Below are 15547 nucleotides of genomic sequence, written 5' to 3'. Positions count from 1 at the left end.
TTCTCGAAATTATTCAACCGACCAAAGCAATGCTATTTTTTGCATGGACAAGTAACCCAACAACTCGTTTCCTGTCAAAATGTAACTGTAGTAATCAAATATATGAATAGTTTCCGTAATACGATAGTGCAAATGCCTTTACGTGATCAACAGTTAAATGAAAGAATGTTTACGGAGTATATAGTATTCGTTATTCAGCTTGTCCGTGTTTTGTATTATACTTCTTTGTTCTATATATGCGTTTGGAAATTTAACTTAAAAGCTAACAATTACAATTAAAAAATATGTGACGTCTCGGACTCGAATATAGTGGTAAAAGCGGTATACGACTTTCAACCAACAATAATGTAGATTCAATTCAGTAAAAAGTTTCATCAATTCCAAAAAATGACCTTTTCAGTTTCCATTAAGTGTACGGATATATACGTACTTCTCTGTCGTGTTTTAAACCGGTATGTGTTGTGATCCCGGCAGCCCATGCGATCGATTAAGAAGAAAATCTTGTTCATGCTTCGTCTATTTTTATTGAACTTATTTTTCATTCAACACAACTAAATTGAACTTTTAATAAAATGCCCTGTGGGCTGGCAATCGTGCATTTAATAGATCGTTTCAACAGCAGGTTATATGCAAACGGTATACAGACAAATATATGCTGCGGATTTTGCGTTACAAACATGTGGCGGATAAAACAACACGAAGCAAAACAATATGTTTATGGCATGCTTGATCGTGCGCTAAGCAGGCAGACACTCTTTAATTAAACGTCATGGAAAAAAATATATTTAACTAGCTATATTATGCATTGCATAAATATAATTTGTAATAAACATTCGCATTATTTTGTTTCCGGTCATACTACATAAGTAAACACCTCCAGGTACCGTACAATTATACCGTTAGTGACTGTGCAATTAATAGGGTACAAATTAATACATGACTAATTTGATATAGGCGTAGTGTTAAAGGATGGAAAAATGGTTTTGTTGCCGAAATGGTTAGGTAAAAGCCTGATTTGATGTTAACTAATTGTCAAAGATAGCCTATATAGAAGAGTATGTTATCTTTTACATCTGCCTGATTATTTTGGAAAAGGTGAATAAGTAAGGCAATTAGCTGCAATGAAAAACAAGAACAAATATTTGACGGAAAAGGATAAATAAGTGTCATTCATTCATTCATTCATTCATTCATCATTCATTCATTCATTCATTCATCCATTCATCCATTCATCCATTCATCCATTCATCCATTCATCCATTCATCCATTCATCCATTCATCCATTCATCCATTCATCCATTCATCCATTCATCCATTCATCCATTCATCCATTCATCCATTCATCCATTCATTCATTCATTAATTTACTCATCCGTGCCAATTTACACTCATTAACGTAGCATGGAGATGAGTAAGGACAGCATTAAAACGTAGAAAGAAATTGTCGCCCTTGTTGTTTTGCTGCTGCAACAGATATTTATGTCGCGAGTCGTATGCACGACGCTTGATGAATTTACAAATTCATTCACGAACTTGAAGGTGGTTTGGTTGTTGACGCGATCAAAAAACTGGTAGCGGCACTTCGTTTTACTGGCTGTAGAAATGGAGGTAAATATATTCTATATTAGTTAAATATAGGTATATAAATTAGGTATATACGGTGCGGGAAGACATGACCCCCTTAACACATATTTTCCAAATATCCTAATCGCGTTTTAAACAATAAACCAACAGTCTATGTAAGTCGTGATGATGCGGTTTTATAGGTCTTTGAATATTCTTTGTTTACTAACGAATGGGACGAGAAAATAGAATGAAAAGGTGTCCCATCTTATCCCACCCAACCATATATATTACATTTAACGTCTAGTTTGGAAGTACACACGGATTATTTACAGAATTATAGTAGGGTGGGGGAAGGTGGGACATCTTTTAATTCCATTTTCTCGTTCAATTTTGTAGTAAACAAAAGAACATTCAAAAAGTTAATAAACCGTATCCTCACGACTCCAATAGGCCGTTGTTAATTGTTAAAAAACGATTAAGATATTTAGATATTATGTGCTAAAGGTGTCCCGTCTTCCCCCAACCTTTTATATACAACATACTCTCAAAAAAATCATGTTAATTATTAAAAACACGAGTAGGAAATTTGGGAGGTTATGTTCTGTCGGTACTATTCATCTTAACCAAAGTATAAACTATGGCCTACTAAAGATACTACTAAAGATATCTTTAGTAGGCCATGATATAAACTATAAATTTTATAATAAATATTGGTAACGTACAAACATAAGTCGGGACAATAAGGCAGTTTCTCAAACACTCTTCTTCATCAGAACATGATAAGAGAAAATGTGGCGTCCAATATTGGTTACCGTTGACATTGAAGTCGTCATCGAGATAAATACCAGGTGTGAGGCTGAATAAATAAAGCAGAATGTTGATATCTTTTAGTAAGGATGTCCGGTGGGGTAAGATGGGACATGTTTTTATTCTATTTACTCGTCCCATTTGGTTGCAAACACAGATTATTTTATGTAACCGTAGCCTCGCGAAATGTTTGTTAGTAATTGCTTAAAACACTATCAGGAGATGTGGGGCTTGGGCGCTAACGGTATCCCATCTTACCCCACAGTACTTATATAGTACCACATTGAATAAGTTTAGTTAAAACATATCAAACTGCTGTTTAATTTTTTTAAATAATACGTTTGCTAGATTGGATTATAATACGAACAAGTATCCGGAAGAAAGGCTTGGTGGTTTGTATCCTGTCCGTTTATTTTGTTCCGTTGCCAATCTCAACAACGTAGCTGACATGGCAACTGTTGTTAGTGTTCTGTGAAGTTAAAACAAAACATTGTTACATTTACGACGGAAGTTTTCACTACCAATAACACATATATTTCGATAGACTAAACGAGTCAAGAGGAAATCAAGAAATATGTGTTTCAGTTAACAACAATTTTATTTTACTTTTAGATTAAATGCAATGCATAAAACAAAAACATATTAAAAACTAAAATCGTTAACACGCGGCGTAACAGTGTGAACATACAAAGAATATGTGGTATATAGTTAAGACGAATATTCAGTACTTACTTACTGCTTGGTCTTCTGTTTCTGCGAAAAAAAATATGTTAAGTTAAAACATGGAATAGTATATTATAGCGCCGTTTGAATATTTGTAAAAATCTATACCAGCATGTAACACTAACGGTAATTAATTTCGCTAATCTGATCCTGATCTGGTGATCAAAGATTTGAGTGATTCTTGTGTAATGGATACAGTCAGGATCTGGTGCTACGAAATATTTAACAGACATAAATCAACCTATTAAATAAGAGTCCAACCAATTAAATAATATAACATATATATATATTTCGCCTAAATTGCATCGTCAGTCTTTCATATAAAATAAAGGGTGTAACACCCTTTTCCATATAGAGCATATATATCCGCGTAAATCCACAATATTAAAAATACAACTTACGATGATTGCCTGCGTCGACTCAAACTTCTCCTTGCCTCAATATCCTTGACCGCCACCAGCAGGCATAGCAACAAAACGGCAAGATAAAGATTTACTTTCATATTAGCTTAAAGTACCTATGTCTGGTCATATATTTTTAAGGTGGGGTAAGATAGAATGATCTCATTATACTTTCTTGTCCTGTTTGGTTGCACATAAAGTCTATTTACAAAAGCATATGACCGTAGCCCGGCGACTCTAAAATAACGTTGTTAATTGTACAAAACAAGATATAGTAGGATGGGGGAAGATGGGACACCTTTTCATTCTATTTTCTCGTACATTTTGGCAGTAAACAAAAAACATTTAAAGAATTATAAAACCTTGTCCTCGCGACTTTTATGGACCATTGTTAATTGTTTAAAACACGATCGGGACATTTATATATTTTGTGCTAAAGGTGTCCCATCTTCCCCCTCCTCACTATACAGAATACAGGTTATATGTGCCAAACGCTAACTTACCCTATCACTCCTACAGTAATATATAAGTAAATAGATCAGGTTACAAAATAACTTGATGTAGTGTAGAACTATTTTATCCAAAGTATATAGGAGATTTACTAATTAAGCATCTCTTCGTAATTAAAATAGTCTATTTAAAAAAAAAAACTGGTAAACTATATAATACGTTTCATCTACGTTGTCAGGTAAAAACCTGTTTAGTCTACGCCCCTTTTTAGTCCAGAACCGTCGGATAAATTGCACAAGGAATAAATATTTAATAGCATAGCATAGCGCCTATGAGGTGCTTGTCGTGTAAAACGTAACGTCTCTCCTATAAAGGCAAACAGTCATCGTAATAACATAATCATGTATCTAATAGTATGGGCAAGGAATACCGCTAGCATCTAAATCCCTTCCCATATTTTCTTATCGTGTTTTGAAGTAACAACGATGTTTTAGAGTCGCGTAAATTTGGTTGTATAGTTCTATATACATTGTTTGTTTACTATCAAATAGAACGATAACGGGGAATGAAAACATGTCCTAATGTACCACCCCCTATTGTATAGTGGGGTGGGGGAAGATGGGACACCTTTAGCACAAAATATATAAATATCCTGATCATGTTTTAAACAATTAACAACGGTCTATGAAAGTCGTGAAGATGCGGTTTTATAATTCATTGAATGTTCTTTGTTTACTGCCAAATGAAAAGAGAAAACTAAACGAAAAGGTGTCCTATCTTCCCCCACCCTACTATACCATAAACTATGCTCCAATTAGTTTAGTTACAAACCTCCTGTAAACAAAACGATTCTGTAAGTTTTGACTGGCAGATGCATAATCAAAACTATCTTTTCCTACTAAAACGAAGTTCGTTTCTCTGACGTAGTTATACATGTTACTACTAGCTTGCGTATTTCCTTACTTTACTCAGTTAACTGTATAGTTGTTATGCGATCGATTTAGGTATTGACTAATGTCATGCCCCGCGGCTTTCCTCGTGTGGCCCACTTGAATGTAATGACAACTTTGCATAGCAGGACTACAATCTTTGCATTGCAAACAAACGACTCTGAAGCACACCCCAACTTGAACTCCAAATAAAATATTAATACCACTAAGGCGCTGTCGCTGCGCAATATTGTGTCTGTTTCTTGCTTTCTCCTAACACAAGACTCTTTAAAATGCTTCCCCAGAGAGCGTTTAGATCACGGATATAACGCTGTCTTCTGACTAGACTGAGGAGAAGTAAAATGCTGTTTCACTCACACAAATAAAAAAGAATAAAACGCGCACGCGCATCTCGAATGTCGGCAAAGGAGACAGCATGATACACTCTCTTTCTTTCGCGAGTCGTTCCCGTTTACTATTGTAGCCAACGGAATCCAGGGCGTTTTATGTAGTTTTTCTTCGTTTTGTAACTTCATCTAGATTTATAGGAAAAAATAAACATTTCCAAACACATAATATTTTATAATAAACCGTTTGTTTAAACTTTTTTATCTAAATTTAATAAATAATTAATTTTCCCAAACAAGCGCTAAACTGTAAGCCTTAACCTACCAAATAACCAAACTGACGTAATAAACTGGAATAGTTGATGTAGTTTTTTAACAGCTGCAACTTCCGAAAACCACTGTGCGCCTATCTTTTACAATGGAGACCAGGCAAAATCGGGACGGAGTTGGCGGTCACGTGAATGAAAAAAGAATGTATCACAGTTTTGAGCAGTTGCGTGTTCTACTCATTTTTATTTCTGTGGTTTCACTTGACTGAAGCAAGAAAAAGGGGAGTAAGTCACATAGGTTCAAAACCGAGGCAAAAACTGATCTGACAACCTGCTGAATATGAGTCACGACAAAATACAGACCAAAGGCGACGATTATTCATACCTGACATTTCTGGTCGTGGTTTCCACTACTTACCTAAGGCTACGATAACTTTAAATTGTACTTGAAAGAAACATTAAATCTGATTTAAATTGCTGAATACGTAATGTTGCTGAATAATATGTTCAGATATGCCTCATACCCTATTACATCTAATGGTGTAACTGTAATAAATACGACGTTTAAAACGTAAAATTACAAGTAGTTTAAACGATTACAGTTGATTGTCGATATAGAAGGTATAGTATACTATAACAGCAAACCACTTATCTTGCTGGTTCATGCTAAATAGAAAACCACTTATCTTGCTTTTGGCTAAGTTCTTGTCTACATACCAGTTGACTCACTTGTCTGCGATACCGGAAAATCCTATACTCTCTATGATATACAGTAGACATGTTTTTATTCATTTTTATCGTCTCATTAATAGTAAACAAAGAACATTCATAGAATTATATAACCATATCATCACGACTCTAAAATCGCGTTGTTAATTGTTTAAAACACGATCAGGGTGATTGGATATTGCGTGCGAAAGCTGTCCCATTTTACCCCACAGTACTATACGTATTTTTTAAAGGTTCAGTTAATGTTTGTATATAGACTTGTAAGATGTATGTACATAAGAATGTCACTGTTACAAGTTAACTATGTTACAACTCTGTTTAAGCTGACTGTATTATAAAAACACACGTATCCATGCGACCTGCTGTGTTGTACATGTATGCAAATACAAATTAACAATCAACATATATCGTACTGTGGAATAAGATAGGAAACCTTTAGCACGTAATATAAAAATATCTTGATTGTGTTTTAAACAATTTACAACGGTCTATGGGAGTTACGAGGAGGTTTTATATTTCGTTGAATGTTCTTTGTTTACTATCAAAGGACGAGAAAATGGGACGAAAAGGTGTCCCGTCTTCCCCACCTCATTATATTCCTAAGTTAACACTGCAGTATCCGGCGTGCGAATTCCCCTACGAAATCGTATGCAAACCAGTGTCCAAGTCCGCACGCGGCAGCGAAATCTAGAAAAAAAACAGACAAAACCGTCGAATTCCGGATACTGTGTACAGCCACCTTTAGTCTACTGTAATGTACCGCCCAAAATGTCCGTTCTTAAAGTTGAATTTCACAGGCCGACTGTCATGCGTGACGACGAATGTTTTAAAAATCAGCGACTAAGTCTTGTATTTTACAGCAGCGTTGGAGAGAGGTTGGAAAAATGATATAAAGCAGTGCCGTTAAAAACGTGTTGTTCCCAAATTCAAATGCCAAATTCAACACTAAAGTTAGTTTACAAGCAAACACAAAAATACCTATCGTCAAACAATGTATAGTTTTTCACATCGGGTCAGTGGCCGTCACGCAGACGTCACACAGTTGTATTATAATAGGCCATGACACCAAATAACACACACATAATAAACAAGGCAACGATTTTTCCAAACGACGGTTCAATTTAATATCCTATATGTCCTATGACATACAGCGTTGCAATCATGCGACAATCTCCCGTGAGAGAATAATAAAAAAACTATACAGAAAACTTTACAAGCTATACTGCAACCAAATTAATTGGTTCTATATGACAATAACACCATGTCCAAGATATTAATGTAGCATTGCTATAAGCAAAGACAACATTAAAACATAGAACGAAGCCTCTGCTCTTGTTGTACTATTGTTTTTGTTGCAACAAACGTTGATGCTCCGACTTGTGCGCACAAGTGCTGTGTTTGGGTATTCGTCAGGGAACTTGAACCGTGTTTGGTTGTTCACGTATCTACGGAACGAGTCACGGCATTCCCCTAAACTGTCTGTAAAATGTATGGAGTTTAGATAATGTTATTGCTGTTTAGTAAAGTTTCAGTAGGGTGGGGTAAGATCGGATATGTTTCATTTTTCCTTCTCTTATGTTCACATAACAGTAAAAAGATATAGTAATGGTGGGAAATACGGGGAACCTTCAGCACATATTATCCAAGTATCCTGAACGTATTTGAAAAAAAAAATGGGTCGAGAAAAGGTGTTCCATCCCCCCATTCTTTTATATTTATAAAACTGTATAACCGTAGCTTCGTGACTCCGGGGAAATGAAGTGATTGTTCAAAGCATGTTAGGAAAATATAGGATTTAAATGCTAACAGTACACCATTCTTTATGTTATATGTATAAGCAACAACCTACCAATATTGAGAGGAACTATAAGACAGTTTTTCAAACACCGTTGATTTGAACATGGAATCAAATGTGGTGTCCAGTACTGATTGCCATTAACGTTGTAACTTAAACCAAGGTATCGAGCCCGGTAGAGGCTGCAGTAATGTAAGGTTAAGTTTTATGTCCTAACTATATGCAAGTATGTAGTTCAGTGCTCTTCAACCGGTGTGCACGGTGCACCCCAGGGTGCACCAAAATATGCCAGGGGTGCACCAGAACAAAAGGGTATATACAAGAGTGCATCACAAACTTCAACAATTTTCAGCAATAACATTCAGTTTTGAACATTTTTAACAAATTTAGCCACTTTCCTACAGTTTTTTATGAATTCTATATTTGTATAACTGGGAATCGAGAAACGTCATTATTTTTAAGTTAAAGCAATCAGGGGTGCATGAGTTCGTCGCAACTACTTTGAGGGTTCACCAACCCAAGAAAGGTTGAAGAGCACTGATGTAGTTTTATGTAATTAGTTTTTGGAAAGGCTCTACTTTTTCATTTTTTGGTAATTTCAGGCTGACAGTTTCGACGAGCCATTGGTGACTAGTGGGTTGAATCAAAAAGATTAAAATCGTTTAAACTCTGTGATTGAACCGACAGCCGTTTAGTGTCTTGCTCAATTACACATACACCCCGTGTATACCAGCGATGAGCTTTGAATTCAAAACCTCTGAGTTAGAGAAAAGTAAAACCGCTATACCATGCGGTTCCGGACGGTCAAGTTTAAAAGTTTGCAAAAATGTTTTATATACGAACGTGTATCCAGTAGAAAACAATGGCGGCTTGAACCCAATCCGTTTCCTGCCTTTTGAGGCAAGTTTTAACAAAACAGCTGTCGTGACAAACGTTTTAAGTGTCCTGCGGAAATATAAACTTAATTCAAAAAATATACAAATATTCACGAATGCTATTTAGATTACATTACCAAACCAAATTTTAAATCGATCTCCACAATCTGCCTCTAACCAAATTATTATAATCAATACTAATATTGATCGAGTAAGGAACCCATTGCTGTCTATGTATACAAAAATGGCGATATATATAGGTATATGAACAAAATGAAATGTGTTATACGGTAAAAGTAACACATTCAACAGTCTATAGCCAGTCTCAAATAGGAATGTTTAATTAATACTTACTTCGAATTAATGGGTAATTTTGGCTTTTTGGGCTTCTTTGGCTTTTTTATTCTAAGAAAGATAAATATTTCTAGCTAAAAATGTTTAATGGATACCATTTAACACACAAAATTTAACACAAAACTATAACACATATAATTTATTTCTTTAGCAACAAATAATCCAAGTTAACACACAATTATATGATAGTTCAGCCTCGTTTTTTTAGATATTTGGTAAGACGTATTTATTAATGAGAACATTTATTAGGTGTTTTAGCTAAATCTCACTTGGTTCCTTGATTGAATGTAGAAGTTCCTCTGTTGTTAAAACCATATCTACTGGTTCCACTACTGGTTCTGCTGATACCACTTCTGCTTACGCCACCTCTACCTCCACTACTCCCACTTCCACCTCTCCTCGCATGTATTTCATTAGCTACCGCCAGCAAAAAGAGCAGCAGGATTAGATAATACAGATTTACTCTCATATTAAGTAGAATTCTACGTCTGATAGGTATTGTATGTACTATATACTGTTGTATATAGAATCAGAGATTACTAAACAATCGCCTACAGTTAGCTTAATAGTTGCTGTAAAACCAATACAACATTTTCTACGCTTTCATCTTTATATGTATATATATTACTAGATTTAAACTAACCAGCATGCATTGCGTTTGGTGCAGAACATCTTAACTCATGCGGTCAAACACAAGCTTATAGACAACGCCCCGCAACGCGAAACCATCCTATTAGGAATGAATATTTCATGGGGTAACAGAAAGTAGGTTTGAAGGTCTTCAATATTTTTAAGAGTAAGCTGAAGCTCCAACACACGGCGGTACTTAAAACAAGTGATATTCAAACCTTCGCACTGTGAAAATGCTAAAATATACACTATATTCGATTTAGTTTAGCTGCATGACTCAAAAATCTCCAATTTTAGTGAATACTTATATTGGCTGTTGTAACGAAACGAGCGCTTTCTTTTTTTCTTCAAGCTTTCTTTAATGTTTAAACAACACACAACAATGTAAACACTTCGTATACACAGGCCTTCTACTACTGCATTGCACAATATAGTTGTCAATTGATGAAACGTTTTGAGATATTAAACAGCTGTCCGTCGAAACTATCTGCTTAACTTGAACAATAATAACCAGTAAGATGTTTTAAATCTTTACTTTAAACAAACTAAAAAAATGAAACAAACATTGCTATGTTTTTTAAAGCAGAATCAAATATAAATATCAAAGCCAAGACAAAAATAAAACTGTAGGGTAGATGGGACACCTATATCCCATCTTACCCCACAGAGCTATACCTTTTTTTCTTTTTTCTTTTCTCTAAAAACTGTAATTATGTTTGTAAGATGGCCTTAAATCTAGGCCAAGAGCAAATAAAGCAAGATAGGAAACCACAGCTTTAAAAACCGAAGTCAAAAAACTTTAATCAGCAACTGACTTGTCAGCTATTGAATAAAACATCAACTGTTTTCATTAAGTATTTATAACTGGAATTTCCACAAACGCTTGGATATATGCCAGTAAACTTCACATTGAACACTGCTAAATATTGCGTTCAAATGTGGTGGGGAGCATACGAATAAGACGCTTAATATTGTACAGTGGTTAGAATGATAAAATAAACCTCGGCAGGTGTTCTATTTTTTTCCTGTGTTAGCTTGCATGTGTACAAATTTTCATTAATCATTGAATAAATTGTCGTAAAGTGTATTATCAGACAAGGAAACATACCAACATCTACTCGCAATGACAGTAGCTTCAAACTATGAACAAAACACTTTAGTGGACGATGATTACAAGATGAATATAGCCTGCAGCACTTCTTAGATTGCGTTCTGTATACTGCCAATTTTTTCGAGTGATTTAAATAGTTGAGATGTGAAATTACCTGTACCGTTGAATAACAGTGGTAGACGACGTTTAAACGTAGACGAGGTGGCCGAGTGGTTAAGGCGATGGACTGCTAATCCATTGTGCTCTGCACGCGTGGGTTCGAATCCCATCCTCGTCGATTGGGGATGTAGCTCAGTGGTAGAGCGCACGCTTTGCATGTGTGAGGCCCCGGGTTCGATCCCCGGCATCTCCATTTTTTTCATTTTTATTTTTTACCCATCAAGTTTGAATTATTGGTAAATTAGAAACATATTTTTTGGTCGCGACTACGTTTGTGTGCCCAGTTTAAATCGACGCATGAATGCAGCAATTAAACCACGTTTGTTTTGTGGAACATAGTAGAGTGGGGGAAGTTGGGACACCTTTAGCACATAATATTTAAATATCCTGATAGTAGTTTGAACAATTAACGACGGTCTATGAGAGTCGTGATGATACGGCTTTATAATTCCTTGAATGTTTCTTTATTTACTACCAAAAGAGACGAGAAAATCGAAAGAAAATTTATCCCATCTTCCCCCACCCTACTATATACACCGTGTGTGCGGTTGTTCAATACCATGTCTATATCCTTTTTAGTGATTTTTTACTGTTTTTCTGACACTACATAACTCATTATATATATTGGTCATGAGAACAAATCAACATAAATCAACAACCGCAGCAGAATCGTACAATAAACCACTCACAAATATGCAAGCAACTTTTTTTTTGGGAACTGTAGTTCAACCAAGATTGTTTTGTTATTTATTGGAACATATTTATCAAAATACTAAATTCACTTTTTCTTAATTTCTCGTTTAGCTCCTGCATTTGTTTCATCCTGGGTTTCATAGAATTTACGAAGCTGGCGAATTTTCTGTTGGTAAATAAGTAAACAACCTTAGATAAATTAGTTAAAGCGATCTAAAATATGCCGCTAAAATGAGCAAAAATAGCTTTTCATATTCATATTAAGTTATTTTTAGACTTACAACATTGCATAAGTTTGAATTTAAATAAAAAATGAACATTCTTACTTTAATTAACGCAGCGTTGCCTTCTTTTGTTGAAAATTCCTCACACATTGTCATAGTTTCTGAACTGTAAGGCAGTTACTTTTATGACTAACAGTTTCCTTATTATATAAACACAAACTTTTCTGTATTAAAGTTATTTTAAATAAAGGAAAATCTGTTATTGAAACATTATACTAGAAATTTTAAAAAATATAAAAATTTTAACATTTTTAAAAATTCAGACTGAACGACCCTTCTTCCGAGAAATTTTAAAAAAAATAGGTGCACGTATTTTCACACAATATAGCAGTGTGCAAATTAAAAGAAATGAGTGTTTAATGTTTTCCTAAATACCTGATAATGGCTGATTTATAGTTTTGCAGAACCATTCCCACTGCATTGAGAAGTGCAGTGATATCACCCGATAAAATAATGATATGAAGGGACATATTAATCGACTCATTAAACCTGAAAAGTGAAAAAAAAATAATTCAAAACTGAAAAAAATGATAGTTAAAAGCGAAAAGGTTATAGCCTACATAGATTCTTATTTTTTTTTACTCCTGACAATACAAAGATAAAGTTTAGACTTAAAAGAAATTTAAACACAACATTCATGTTTGTTAATAGTTTTATCTTATTTTAGTTTAATAAAACTTTTCTAAAAATAATTTATATATCCTATGCCCTATGTGTATGCAGACAACTATTCGCTAAAAAGTCAAATTTGTTCTTTGGGTTGGAGGTTACAGTCTGTTAAGGCTTTGTTTTTGATGAGTTAAAATTGTTACAAAATCAAACTCTATGATTGACTGAATGTAACTTACTTTATCCTTGCGTGGCTGGAAAACAACAGTTGTTATCATACGAGTTTAACACCTTGTGCCAGCTTACAATTACCATGTATGTTACTTTGTGGGTGATTATTTTTTTGATTTTTTTTATGTATGGCTCACTAGACATAAATTAAATAAATACATTAGAATCTAATTTAATATATTAGTAAGATAAGTATGCCAAAAACAGTAATCAGACTAAAATTGTTTATACAAAGATTACACATACTGTTGGGTGTTGGACTCATTGTTAGCAATGGTCATACAGTGTTCCGCAATGTTCTTAAGCTGTGTGATTGTATCTTTATCGGCGTGATTAATCAGCTTTTTACCAGCACTTAAACACACAGTCATAAACTCAAGTTGCTTCTTCCTGGATAAGTCTAAAAAAAAAAGAGAAATTTTAGTTTTTAACAGCATTAGGTGTTAAACCAGTGGTAGTTGGAAGCTGTTTTACCAGTGTAACAAATTTTCTTTTATACAGGTTTTCACACAACTTATTTTATAAACTTTATTGCAGAGCGCAAAATTTGTAGTTTATTTTTTTACTGTAATTTGTTTAATCGTGCACTTCAATAAGTTGATTGCATACCATCTAGAACTTAGCAGACAAGTTTTTTTGTAAGGTGGGGGAAGATCGGACACCTTTTCATTCTATTTTCTCGTCTCATTCAGTAGTAAACGAACAAAATTCAAAAATCATAAAATCGTATCCTCACCCACCCTTATGACTCCCATAGACCAATGTTAATTGTTTAAAACACAATCAGGATATTTGGATTTTATGTGCTAAAAGTGTCCCATCTTCCCCACCCTACTATATATTCTAAATGAACAAATTAAACATATATATATATTTTACAATTAATTTGTTATATATACAATTCTTTTAGATTTTTATTATATAACTGTGAATAATTGTAACTATATAAACATTTTTAAAAGCTTACTTGGGCACAAGAGAGGAATATATTCCGGTTTTTCATCTCGCAACACTGCTTTTAACAAACCCTCGTTAAACATAGTTGGAGGTAATGAGTACTGCAACATGAAAACAGATTACATTAAAAAAAAACATATATATATATATATTACTAAAGAACTTGCCAAAAAACTGTTACAGTAAAATTTGATACAGTTAAGGATTTATATTCTATGTGAATGAGGTCTTTTATTCTGGCAAGCCATGGGATTTAGGCCTGAGTTGAACCATTACCCCACTCTAGGGTGCGGAAATCCATTAGTGACCAATCGGTTGGAGCAATTTCTGTAAACTGTATTGCCCGAGGTCCTAAGGACATATACACTCATCAGTATGAAGCATTTATCATTTATTTACGATGCAATCATACAGAAAAAATCTTTTCATAAAAAATATGAAGTCTAAAAATGAAAATTTTCAAAATTTCTGAATAAATTTGAAAAAAAGGGCTAGGAACTTATAGGAAGCAAATAATTGACATTTTTAATTACAACTTACCACGTGGCAGACGGTAGACACCGCTTCCCAAGCTGTTTCAATCCTGTCAAACTTAACCATGGTTTCCAAGTATCGGGTGCTGAAACACAATATGTAATTGTATTTTAATGTTTATTGTTTTCTTTATGTTTGTCAATTTAAATTTTGAGTGAATGAATGTAACTTACTTCATCCTCCCGTGGCCGGAAAACGACAGTCGCAATAACACGAATGTTCATACACCCCTTGCCAGCTTATGAGTTACCAAGTATGTTACTTTGTAGGTGATTATTTTTTGGTAGATTTTTTTGGACAACCCATAAGTGTCAATGGTAGCAGCGACAAACCTTGAACCCATTACCTCTGGTTTCGAGGCGAGTGCGCTAACCAACTGTGCTATGGCGCCGGAGTGAATACTTTGTCAAGTGTGTGTTGGATTTGAATTTAAAAGTCTCATATTTAAGCTATATTTAGTACATGTTAACTCTCCAATACTCCAGGAACACCTAAAGCAGACATAAACTTACAAAAACAAGTTTTGAGTCTGTTGGTTGACAAAATGTTTTAAGTTATGTCCAGTGTGTATGATCTTGTAAAGTTTTTTGGTCATTTCCACGTTATGGCGAACAGATTCCAGCAGAGCTGTTGGTGCAAAGTCTGCAAAAGTGTAGCTAGATAAGTCACACCTAGTCACATTTTATACATTTTACACTTTTTTAAGTTACTGCGCTTACTTAAAGTGTGTTTATTTTTTATTATAGCGAATATATTTAAAATCATATATTTTCATCTAAAATCAGATTTTTAATTCTTAAAATAAAATTTTTATATTCTTAAAATTATATTTTTTCATTAGATTTATATTTATATAACATGCCATATTTCACATAAAAACATTTTAAATACAGGTCAAGGTGTCAGACTTAGGCACAACAAGAACGAAGGTACTGGGTTCAGTGCTGAACAATGCCACCTTTTGTATTTGCTTGTGTAAGAAATCTATAGCTAATTGATCCAGCAAATTAGAAACTAATTAGGCCCAAATTGACAAACATACAAAATAGAAAAGGTAAAGGGGATCCTTAGAGTGACCTGCAGCATCAGCTGC

The 15547-nt window shown here is 34.3% G+C and overlaps 3 protein-coding genes and 2 non-coding genes across 6 annotated transcripts in view; 2 read left to right on the top strand and 3 right to left on the bottom strand.

Annotated features, from left to right (window-relative positions):
• Nucleotides 1–504: 504 nt before the first annotated feature.
• Nucleotides 505–3656, bottom strand: LOC100176193. 2 transcript variants are annotated; one of them, XM_026834314.1, is made up of 6 exons: nucleotides 3499–3656; nucleotides 3107–3127; nucleotides 2742–2843; nucleotides 2290–2423; nucleotides 1368–1595; nucleotides 505–1189 (listed from the first exon to the last, which is right to left on the bottom strand). In XM_026834314.1, exons 1-5 carry the CDS (start codon nucleotides 3597–3599, stop codon nucleotides 1393–1395), a joined length of 561 nt encoding a protein of 186 aa, XP_026690115.1. In that variant the 5' UTR covers nucleotides 3600–3656; the 3' UTR covers nucleotides 505–1189; nucleotides 1368–1392. The 2 variants fall into 2 exon arrangements, with proteins under 2 accessions (XP_026690115.1, XP_026690116.1); XM_026834315.1 differs by having other exon boundaries at nucleotides 505–1185.
• A 3839-nt stretch (nucleotides 3657–7495) lies between these two features.
• LOC108949415 lies at nucleotides 7496–9848 on the bottom strand. Its single transcript, XM_026834077.1, has 5 exons — nucleotides 9516–9848; nucleotides 9247–9297; nucleotides 8861–8962; nucleotides 8072–8199; nucleotides 7496–7701 (listed from the first exon to the last, which is right to left on the bottom strand). Exons 1-5 carry the CDS (start codon nucleotides 9713–9715, stop codon nucleotides 7496–7498), a joined length of 687 nt encoding a protein of 228 aa, XP_026689878.1. The 5' UTR covers nucleotides 9716–9848.
• Nucleotides 9849–11182: 1334 nt separating this feature from the next.
• trnas-gcu lies at nucleotides 11183–11264 on the top strand. The gene has a single exon. It is a non-coding gene; the product is annotated as a tRNA-Ser (tRNA).
• A 3-nt stretch (nucleotides 11265–11267) lies between these two features.
• trnaa-ugc lies at nucleotides 11268–11339 on the top strand. Its single transcript has one exon. It is a non-coding gene; the product is annotated as a tRNA-Ala (tRNA).
• Nucleotides 11340–11844: 505 nt separating this feature from the next.
• The window catches only part of LOC100179249 (pentatricopeptide repeat domain-containing protein 3, mitochondrial), a gene marked incomplete in the record, with an annotated part of 7115 nt that continues 3412 nt past the window's right edge, over nucleotides 11845–15547 (bottom strand). Inside the window, 7 exon segments of the mRNA XM_009859979.3 lie at nucleotides 11845–12005; nucleotides 12166–12229; nucleotides 12499–12612; nucleotides 13210–13363; nucleotides 13931–14021; nucleotides 14461–14539; nucleotides 14967–15096. Coding sequence (XP_009858281.1) covers nucleotides 11925–12005; nucleotides 12166–12229; nucleotides 12499–12612; nucleotides 13210–13363; nucleotides 13931–14021; nucleotides 14461–14539; nucleotides 14967–15096 — 713 coding nt within the window.

Source organism: Ciona intestinalis, chromosome 4 (genome assembly GCF_000224145.3).
Source record: "Ciona intestinalis chromosome 4, KH, whole genome shotgun sequence".
Lineage (NCBI taxonomy): Eukaryota > Metazoa > Chordata > Ascidiacea > Phlebobranchia > Cionidae > Ciona > Ciona intestinalis.
The sequence above is the reverse complement of the archived record's forward strand: the minus strand, read 5'-3'. Positions and strand labels throughout refer to the sequence as shown.

Bases quoted from the DNA above. Each gene is read 5' to 3' on its own strand.
- LOC100176193 (XM_026834314.1), bottom strand. From the start codon at position 3,599: ATGAAAGTAAATCTTTATCTTGCCGTTTTGTTGCTATGCCTGCTGGTG. The intron at 3,128-3,498 runs GTAAGTTGTATT...TTTTTTTCGCAG, and splicing joins AGTCGACGCAGGCAATCATC to AAACAGAAGACCAAGCAGTA. The intron at 1,596-2,289 runs GTACGTTACCAA...CCATTTCTACAG, and splicing joins TATTGTCCCGACTTATGTTT to CCAGTAAAACGAAGTGCCGC.
- LOC108949415 (XM_026834077.1), bottom strand. From the start codon at position 9,715: ATGAGAGTAAATCTGTATTATCTAATCCTGCTGCTCTTTTTGCTGGCG. The intron at 8,963-9,246 runs GTAAGTATTAAT...ATATTTCCGCAG, and splicing joins AAATTACCCATTAATTCGAA to GACACTTAAAACGTTTGTCA. The intron at 7,702-8,071 runs GTAGGTTGTTGC...TACATTTTACAG, and splicing joins TATAGTTCCTCTCAATATTG to ACAGTTTAGGGGAATGCCGT.